The sequence below is a fragment of the Branchiostoma belcheri genome, unplaced genomic scaffold, assembly GCF_001625305.1.
Source record: "Branchiostoma belcheri isolate BF01 breed outbred unplaced genomic scaffold, Haploidv18h27 scaffold257, whole genome shotgun sequence".
In the NCBI taxonomy this organism is placed as follows: Eukaryota; Metazoa; Chordata; class Leptocardii; order Amphioxiformes; family Branchiostomatidae; genus Branchiostoma; species Branchiostoma belcheri.
Genome location: NW_017803862.1, coordinates 1,708 through 12,037, shown reverse-complemented (window position 1 = coordinate 12,037; position 10,330 = coordinate 1,708). Strand labels below are relative to the sequence as shown.

Genomic DNA, 10,330 nt, shown 5'->3' with positions numbered 1-10,330 from the left:
GAATACTAAAGGGTTAAGTCAACTTACTATGAAAAGGAAAGACTGGAAAATATACTTTTTTGTATTGTCAAAAAGTTACATAATGGGCCTTTAAGATGACGTGATGTGTGATGGTTTGCAACACTCGGAACATTTTTAAGAATTGTGCCTAGTGTGAGTCTGCATGTGTTTCTTTAGACTGGAACGATGACGGAACTGCTCGCTACACTCCTCACATCTGTAGGGTTTCTCACCAGTGTGAGTCCGCATGTGTGACTTCAGATTACCCAACTGACGGAACTGTTTGCTGCACTCCTCACACACATCAGGTTTTTCACCAGTGTGAGTCCGCATGTGGTTTTTCAGACTATAAAGACAACTGAACCGCTTGCTGCATTCCCCACACATGTAGTGTTTCTCACCAGTATGAGTCTGCATGTGTGACTTCAGATCACCCATCCGACTGAACTGCTTGCCACATTCCTCACACTTGTAAGGTTTCTCCCCTGTGTGAGTACGCAAGTGAGTCTTCAGACTACCCGGCTGAGTAAACTGCCTGCTGCACTCCTCACACCTGTAAGGCCTCTCACCAGTATGGGTTCGCATGTGCCTCTTCAGACTACCCGCCTCACTGAACTGTTTGCCACATTCCTCACACCTGTAGGGTTTCTCACCAGTGTGAGTTTGCATGTGTTTCTTAAGATTACCAAGGTCCGTGAACTGTTTGCCACATTCCTCACACCTGTATGGTTTCTCACCAGTGTGAGTCCGCATATGTCTCTTCAGATCACCCAGCTGACAAAACTGTTTGCTGCACTCCTCACACATGTAGGGTTTCTCACCAGTGTGAGTCCGCATATGGGTCTTTAGATTACCCAGCTGACTGAACTGCTTGCTGCACTCCTCACACTTGTAAGGTTTCTCCCCTGTGTGAGTACGCATGTGAGTCCTTAGATCATCCATCCGACTGAACTGCTTGCTGCACTCCTCACACTCGTAGCATTTTGCAGTCACCATTCCACCGCCAAACTCCCCTTCCAAACTCCTTTCCATGTCATCAGAGCTGACTCCACTTGATGCCATGCTGGTGAGAATATCTCAAATGACTTCTGAAACAGAAGAGATACAAACAATTTCTTGTACGGCCTAGTCTATTTATGGCACAGTCACATTTATCGTAGGTCATTGTTTGATTTCTATGTCAAACAGACCCAACTGCCAACAAGGTTCTAAGATTCATGAAGGCTGAATTTTGAAAGGCATTCAAACCACCTAATGAACAAATACAAAATGTACCTCTGTTTGCGTACATTTTAGCTGTGTATCTAAACGTGACATCAGGTAATCTCCAAGCAGGTCATATGGTGGCGAGACTGGCAAGGCAGTTTCCATCGGCGAGACGAGTGGCCATTAGCTTTGGTGGCTAAGGCCACAGCAAATAATTTTTAAGGATCATTAGCGCGCGCATTAATTTTCGCCTGATTTGAAAAAAAAAACAAGAAATCGCAATAGATTCGGAGTCAGAGGAGGATGTCATTCATAAAATTTACTTGCTATGGCCTAATGGACATTCCTCTGGCCAATGGATACTGCCTTGCCACCGTATGATCTGCTTGGAGATTAACATCAGTACAGGATACAGAGGTCTAGTCAGAGGACCTGAACCTGTATCGGAAACATATTGACAAATTAAGTTACCGGTAATAATAAGAAATGAGGTAATACGGAATGTTCTGCTGAACTTCCTCAAACAATAGAGACATTCAAAACTTTACAGAATCTTTTTTTTTTTCATTTCAAATAAAACAGGACAGATGGCCTTAGTCAGACAAAACAGAACCATATGGACTGTTTGTTGCTCATACATTTGAATGAATAAAAGATTATAACAACACTCTCCAGGGCTGGAAATACTGGGTGCATGTGCACCTTAAGTGCACCCAAATGTGGAGCTGTGCACCCAATTTTTTCCGCACCCAGATATTTTTGAAGGTATTTCTGTACATATCAAATGTATGATAGTATACATGATATTCTTGGATACACGATATGCATTTAAGTTTCAGAAAATTAATAAAGTCTTGTTGTACTACTTGTTACAGATTTTGGAGTTAGCTGCCATTTCAGATTCAAGCTAAGAAGGGGAGCAGTAAGACCTGTAATTAGACCTTGTTTCTGAATTGATATGGTGTACCTAACATTTTTGAGCACCTAAATTTTTTAGGTTGGGTGCACCTATTCCCCAAAACGAATTTCGAGCCCTGCTCTCCTTGAAAGTTTTGAGTCTCTGGTCCCATCATGTACCAGTACTTAATGAGTTGGTATTTTGGACCTGTAACTAAATTTGTATTCCTTTTAACTTTTGATAAACCTGCTCTAAGTAATCTCACAGCCGCATATATCCATACAATCACTACTAAGCGAGATGAAGCCGAAAATAATAGAAATTAGACATTTATTTACGCTCTTATATGTTCATTTGTATGTAATGTATATGTATATGTATATGTTTATGTTCATGTTCTGTACCCATGCGACCTGTACTTAGTTCTGTAGAACACAAATGTACAATAAAGGTCTTCATTCTATTCTATTAATCAATTTTCACAGTACACTCAGTACTTATTTGCAACCCTACTAGTAGACAACCCCAGTCATGATTGAAGGATGCATATCAGCCTGCAGCGAGGTCATGAGTCTAGAGTTAACAATCAAAAAGTACAAAAGCAATGTACTTGAAGTTGCAATTCTTACAACTGGTAAATACATTGACAGTTGGTCTGGCAGTGCATCAGAGGGCCTGAAAATAGGCTGAAAAACATTAGTTGAACATTTCTTGACACGGAATAACAGGGCATTAACTGATGATTTACAAGTATTGACATACAAATCACTGCTACAGATGGCAAACGTATCATCAGGAATACCTAAAACATTCTGCTGCAAAACTCCAAACATCGGCATTATTAAATTGTAACCTCCGGTAGCGCCCGCGCTAGCCGGATTTTAATAGTGAAGAGCCTTTCTTCGTCCGTACTTCATCCGTACTAGCAACATATATATGCATTTCCGCTACAAATTACTAGTTTATATCACGCCAAAACTACATCAAAACATGTAAAGAAGCGTCATCTTATCTCTCATACACGAGACAAATTTTGAAAAATATTTGGCTATATCGTAGCTTTCATTGCTGTTTCATTCAACAAACGTGCTCCTTGATTGAAAAATGATTACTCATCTGTTGTCTCCAGTACAGTGTCAAATGGTAGCGTGATCGTAGCGTGAGAAAAATCGGCGTTAAAAGTAAAAAAAATCGCCGGAAAAATAAACTTGCAGCACACATTATCGACCTCGCTGTAGAAGATACTAGTAACACGCGCCATTTTTTTCATTAATATGTAAGTAGCAGCGTGCACTCTACGTTCTGATTGGTTGACTTCATATGACCTGCGCTCTGATTGGATAGAGCCAACTTTGCCGGCAGAACTGCGGAATTTGTTTGTTGGCGAAGAGTGTTACACTGCCGTACTTTCTACGTGTTCCTACCACTACTTAGTAACATTACATTAAAGAAATTCATTATTAAGAATTTTTGGGAAAATGATTGTATCCATATGCCGATTTGTCTTCTTCTTCTTCCCTTGATGCCCACAATCGAGGCGTCGATTATTCTGGCATTTCAGGTCAGAGGTCCTTATACTAAAAATTGTCCAGTATTCACAGTCCATTTAACCTCGCCGGGTCAGTTCCGAATAGTCCCGTCCATACTATTACAGCAGTGAAGACTACATGAGGCTGGACACCAGGTTGTTCACCGTGTCCACCTCTGCTGCATTCCAATCCTTGATGGTTCTAGGCAGGAATGAAAAGTCTCTGTACTGTGTTCTAGTCTTAATCTGGGAAAGCTGGTAGTTGTGTGTGCGTCTTCTTCTTGATGGTGGCGGAACAAGCTTGCTTTTTATAATAGGGCATTGCACAATTCCTTGGTTGATCTTAGCCAGCATCCCTAGTCTTGCTGACCTTCTGCGTTCTGCCAGTGGTTGCCAGCCGAGTTCTGCTAACATGTTGGTCACGCTTGACGTGTTGTGGTAGCGATTGAGAACATATCTCGCCGCTCGTCTTTGGATGCTTTCTAGTTTGTCAATGTCCTTCTGCTTGTAAGGATCCCACACGGATGCAGGTGCCTTTCGCGTATCCATGCAAGCTGGAAGTGTCAGCGAACCGCCATGCAACCGCCCGCTACAAGACCATCAAAAACATAACTCCCAACAAAACTCCCACAACGTAACTCCCAAAAGAGAATTTTCATATCCGAAAATACTTTGTTGGAGGAAATATGTTTGTGGATACATTTTACCAGATGGACACTTGAAAACGGGTTTTAATGAGATTAACGTATGCGAAAGGCGCCGACATCAATTGTTCGTCAGCATGATAACAACAAGCAAAACAAACAAGAAGCCATAGGCGACAATTCTCCGTGAAGTATTATATATTGCAACAAAAAGAAGTAGCCATTGGCGACAATTCTCTGTGAAGAAAATAAATCGAACAAAGAAAAATTGTTTAAACGCGCGTCGGCTCAGTCATCTTAAGTCGCAACAACCAATCAGAGATGCGAAATGCCGACACGTGACGCGGGATTTGGGGAAGGGCGCGCGATGCCCGAAATATCTTTGCGTCAATATTCAGCGCCGTGTTTCAAGAGATTAATACCGAGAAACAAATTCTTTTCTTGTTTTTGAAACGCATAAACATGCATTTACGCTAATCTAGTATGATTCAGGGTTACTTTTTTTTTAACCTGTCCTATGGCCAGATTATCTAAAGATGTGTGTATTGTGTGTACAATCTATAGAAAGAGAAATGTACATCAGGTCCGATCATCCGATTTTCACGTTTCGGTTTTTTGGACTCGGTTCATGAACGTATTTTGGTTTGGCTCCTGGAATGTGCAAAAAAATGACTCCCGGGACTGTCTACAGGGAACACTCGCACATTCGCGGTGTATCAGGACAGCGCGACTGGTCGTCATTAGCGCAGTAACAGTTGCATAAACGGACGAAACCATTTCAAAGAAATGGGGATGTTTCGAAAATAAGCATTTACTCCAATATCAAAACAGCTACGGTAAAAATAAAAAGACGTGCATCATCCCGGACATAATGCAACACCACATGCGAAATTACACAGAAATGCGACGTACGGAAGAATGCGTTTTGGCTGCGAACATCTTCCAAAAAACTTGGCATCTCTTAACCATGGGCAAAAACATCTGGAACCACTTATAAAAACCACCCCGTATCTGCATGAACTTTTTTGAACCCCACTGCTATTCCAAACAACGCGTTTTTCTGGACCATTCCAATTCGCCTCGTAATTGTAGGGGTGCGTTTGCGATATTACATTGACCGCGAAAGCAGCAACGGCAAAAATACACATTCGTGCATCAACACGGGCATGCCCGCCGACGGCGTATAAAATTGCGTGCCGATTACACAAAGAGAACCCAGTGTTTTGACTGCGAACATGAAAAATCAGCCGATCACAACACTCCGTCCGGAGGTCCTGACCTCCTTCACGGAGTAACAACGTGGGTCTTTCCTGCCTTGGACGGCGTCCCCGTCTACAGCCACATAACAAAGAATGTCAATTTCTCTAATTTTCCGTGTCTCGGCATTTTTTACGAAGACGGCCTCTGTCCGAGTTCAGGCCGTCCAAAACGACAGCTGCTGGTGAGCGTACCAAAACATTAGTGAAACGTCCATAACGTAGTCTAGAGGAGCATAAAATAGAGGGCTTAGACCGCATAACATTAGTGAACCTTCCCTGACACGGAGTAGCATAGCATCAAATAGTGAGCCTACAAAGCATTAGTGAACCACCCCTGACACAGTTCGGCTAGCCAAGGACATTATGCAGTATAATGTCGTTGGTCTATAATGTCCTTGGTACCCTACCAAAACATTAGTGAACCGACCCTTGCCCTTTCACAATCATACCTGATGGAAACCAGATGTTGGTGGGGTGGGGGATAAGTCACGATTCCGAACATTTTCGAGGTTATAACTTATATATATATCCCTAATGCTACAATCGGACTAGAAAGGATCATGTTTACGTGTTGTTCGAGAAGCACTTTGTTTGCGAGGGTCTATCAAAACTGTATCAATTCAAGTCGTCACATGTGCACAAAACTTCACACGCCATAATTTCGATCACATCACACCACGACGTTTTTTGGTCTATTCTACTGTTGCAGCTTTTCCTACGTACCTGAAACGGATCTCAGATGAAAACTGAGTGGCCTTGATGCTGAATCGGGTACCTGATTTGTCCGAAAATACCGCCGTGGATCACACAAAGCTGCGAACTCACGAAGCCTTTAGACTCTCGAGCTGCTGATGACAGCGTCTCGCCTGTCAAACTGAACTTCTCGCGACCGCAGAACACAGATATTCATCCGCGGTTCAAGACCCCAGGGCAGTAAAAAAAGTAGTCCGGATACAGAATAAGCCTATTCGCCATTACCGGCGCGAAATGCATGATGGGTAATATCCGCCATTTTGAGAGATAAACAAAACCGCGTCGCCCCGCGACACAGCGAGCGCGGGTGTCGAATTCCGCTACGTAGCTAAAAAAAATGAGTTTACCCGGGCCGTAAGTGGAGATTTTATATCTTATTGGACGGTAAAGATGACAGACGTTTCTTGGTTGAGGTTAGACTGCCGGTAACTGCCGGTTTTCAAGGCGTTTCCGCGAGTCACGTCCAGGGGGAAAAGCCTACAACTTCAAGGCGCATACAACTTCGTATGCTTAAAAGAATCACGACGCGGTTGCCGAATTCGCCGAAGACAGCAGCAGGTTCAGTTGTGAATGTCAAGAATTATAGTCAAGAATAAAAAAAATCACCTATTCTCGGACCGGTGGGCTTCACGGAAGGGTAGTTCGTCGAACCGAAGGACGACGTCAAAGGATGCCCCTCCCCCCGCACTTAAAAATCGGCCCAGCACTGATCATGAGTTTAGCGAGCCGGCCCTGTGCCTCCCATACTACGTAAACGGCTGTCGGGCGACTATGATGAGGAGAAAACATACTCCTACTTCGACTTTGAATGGGTAAGCGAAGTCCCTTACCACCATATTTACCCCAACTGCAGACAGAAATTGCTTCCTCAAACGACTAGGCACATCTTACCTCCTTAGTCCACACTGTCTTGGCCGCGGAGACGGAACTTGTCCACAGACCCAGGATACAGAACCCAAGACATAACAGTAGTATTCAAGCAACCATGGCATTAATTTTCTTTGAAGAACCTTGTGTTTAGTAAAGGATTGTTGCATGTTGCCAGTAATACTTGTGTTAGTGTACAGGTCTTTCTCAACATATATGGCATTGTATATTTAATATTATATTTCCTATGCACCATTCATTAAGTGCTGTCCACATATAGAGAGATATGGGAATAAGAAAAATATCAAAATGGTGCTTGTTTTGTTTTCTTTATAGTATATACATGTATGTAACAGTACAATCAGTGTCCAGGGAAATAGTAATTGAAAGGTTATCTGAGTTGGTAAGTTACATATTTTATTAAAAAAAAAAAAAACTGTTCTACAACTCAAGAAATTTGAGTTTTCAACTATATCTGTCTTCATCAACTATCTGAGCCAAGTGCTGTGGCATTATATTTTCTACATCACTTTGATTGCAGAGCTGTTTGTGTGTTAACACAGTAAGTTTATGTTTATCGGTGCTTGTATGTTTTCTATCACAGTGTGAATGTTTACAGTAATCTAGTAATCGCCATCGTACAACCTATGCTGTCTAGCAAATATTATTTAGTATTTAGACAATAAACCGGATAGTGAATGTGAGTGAGTATGTAGTACTGTCGATGCAGTTAACTGACTTGTTTTTCTTGTGTTTGGTCAGAAAAACAACAAGAGAGTAGTTACAAATTAAATATTCCACTTTCAAGATCCAAACGCAGGGGTCAGGTGTTTGGTGTAAGTAGTGTAAATGACTGGAGTTCTCTACATACACCTGATCTTATGGTCAACAGTCAGTGGAAAAGATCTAAACTTAAGTACTAGTACTTAGACCATCACTGTTGGGAGCACCTGTGGTGCAGGCACGAAGGAGTCAACTACACCAGTTCACCACAGCTTTCTCAACTGCATGCGGAAAAAGGTATCTTAAGTGGTAAATATAATGTTAATGACTTAACATCATGTTCAAATATATTATTTTCCACTAATTCAAGTTAATAAGTGAAAAGATAATCATATTGAATCTATTTACAGCAGACCCTTGTTAGACTAAAAGTCTGTACCAGTTTAGCAGTATTACTGCACAGAACTATCAAAATTCAGTACATAAAATATCTGTCATGATTACAATTTGCAGCACTGTTTATGTGCGGGTTACAATATACTTTCATGAAACCATTTCAGAACCTAAGTGTGCTTGTATTTTTAGTATATTCCATCTGGGTTTGGCTTCAAGCTTGTTCATAAGTTTATTCCCTCTTCTCCTAGCATGAGGTTTTTTTCTTCTCATAGGAAAATGGTCCACTTTTTGTACCATGTATTTGGCATGTCTCTTCCATTTTTCTAGATGGTAAGTTGAATTGCTGCAATTCACTACTGCACACAGCTTCATGTTGAGGTCGGGAAAGTAACACTGTAAAAAGAAGAAAAGAGAAAAATTGAACCAAAAGTTGATGGATTTACGTTCAAAACATCAAGTCTTGAATGCACTAATGCAATGGCATTTGCATGCACAAAACCCCCATGGCCCTACGTATCCCCCTACGAAAACCACACTAAATATTTATAAACATATAGATGTCATCACTGCTTGTACTATTCCTAAATCATTATTTTAATCGGTAATAATGTCGTGGTGAGACGGTGAGGATTGTGGTTAGAAAGCTCTATGTGCTTGGGGTGACACAAGAACACGTAGTGTATCGGTCTTCTGAAGACAAAGCTCATGCAGTTTATTTACAATTTTTACCGACTAAAACTGAAAAATTCCACCATTATCTTACACAAATAACCACTCTTACACGAAAAAAGGTATTCCAAAACTCGTTTTATCGAGATTGGACCGGAAAATTGAGCGGAAAACGTGAAGACGGAAGGCGTGCAGGATGGGGGAGGGGGGCATGCATAAGTAATTAGGCGCTAGCGCTAGCTTGGATACCGTCAAAAAACGTACCGTAAATCCACTTGAAGATAAAGATATCGCGATATTTTAGGCAAGATAGGTCCAGAACATCGTTGGAACTCAGCCCAAGGCGGGCCACCACCGGTAACGCCGTGTGTAAGCTGGAAATCGAGACATACGCTGGCGCTGGGGACGATTGCGGCCGCGGGTTTGTTTATCTCCAATTCTGCGTCGCTAAGTAAACTCCGCGCAGGCGCACTAGTAATGGCGAATAGGCTTATTACAAAATCATGGATGATTAAAATTTTGCAATGTGGCCGATATCTCTTTAGATATGCTAACGTTTATGTAAACTGGGTTTACTAGTAGTTAAATCTTGTTTCTTGTCCGGCATCTGTTGTTTCTATGATTTCAGAGTATTACTTAGTATATAAAAGAGGCTGCAGTACAGTTCACCATCGCGTGAGGTCATGATGTCAAAATACCGGGCATACCGAGAAGACAGGTCAGTATTTGCTAGCCAAGGCAGAATATTTCTCTCCAACTGTTTCCTCCATTATCATTTTTGTGAAATTCAGCCAAGTAACCATTCATCAGAACTTTAAATAATGTAAACTGTGTGCTATTTATTTTGTCTGGGTCTGACGCTTCCATCTTCCCTCATGACCTCTATGAAAAGTGGCCTGCAGGCCGATTTGAACTTCCCATAAATAAAGAATGGTAATAAATAGTTTATAAAACCATCCAATTCTAGACAGTTGGTACTGCAGGTCATGAAACACAGGGCCTGAAAAAACATTAGCGAGTTGCCCCTGACACCGTTGGGATAGGGGGCATGAATTGAAATAGAGGGCCTGCAAAGCATTAGTGAGGGCCTGCATGCCCTTTTTCGTAAAGCGTAATCAGGCCTTTTTACTCCGTGAAGGAGGTCAGGACCTCCGGACGGAGTGTTGTGATCGGCTGATTTTTCATGTTCGCAGTCAAAACACTGGGTTCTCTTTGTGTAATCGGCACGCAATTTTATACGCCGTCTGCGGGCATGCCCGTGTTGATGCACGAATGTGTATTTTTGCCGTTGCTGCTTTCGCGGTCAATGTAATATTGCAGACGCACCCCTACAATTACGAGGCGAATTGGAATGGTCCAGAAAAACGCGTTGTTTGGAATAGCAGTG

The 10,330-nt window shown here is 42.0% G+C and overlaps 1 protein-coding gene and 1 long non-coding RNA gene across 3 annotated transcripts; both read right to left on the bottom strand.

The window, feature by feature from the left end:
- Positions 1-43: 43 nt before the first annotated feature.
- On the bottom strand, positions 44-6,321 carry LOC109471740 (zinc finger protein 239-like). 2 transcript variants are annotated; one of them, XM_019771090.1, is made up of 2 exons: positions 6,259-6,321; positions 44-1,088 (listed from the first exon to the last, which is right to left on the bottom strand). In XM_019771090.1, exon 2 carries the CDS (start codon positions 1,060-1,062, stop codon positions 136-138), a length of 927 nt encoding a protein of 308 aa, XP_019626649.1. In that variant the 5' UTR covers positions 1,063-1,088; positions 6,259-6,321; the 3' UTR covers positions 44-135. The 2 variants fall into 2 exon arrangements, with proteins under 2 accessions (XP_019626649.1, XP_019626650.1); XM_019771091.1 differs by having other exon boundaries at positions 44-1,085; positions 6,259-6,297.
- A 1,363-nt stretch (positions 6,322-7,684) lies between these two features.
- On the bottom strand, positions 7,685-9,406 carry LOC109471747. Its single transcript, XR_002140324.1, has 2 exons — positions 9,208-9,406; positions 7,685-8,667 (listed from the first exon to the last, which is right to left on the bottom strand). It is a non-coding gene; the product is annotated as an uncharacterized LOC109471747 (long non-coding RNA).
- Positions 9,407-10,330: the final 924 nt, after the last annotated feature.

Coding starts and splice junctions, on each gene's coding strand:
- LOC109471740 (XM_019771090.1), bottom strand. CDS start 1,062: ATGGCATCAAGTGGAGTCAGCTCTGATGACATGGAAAGGAGTTTGGAA.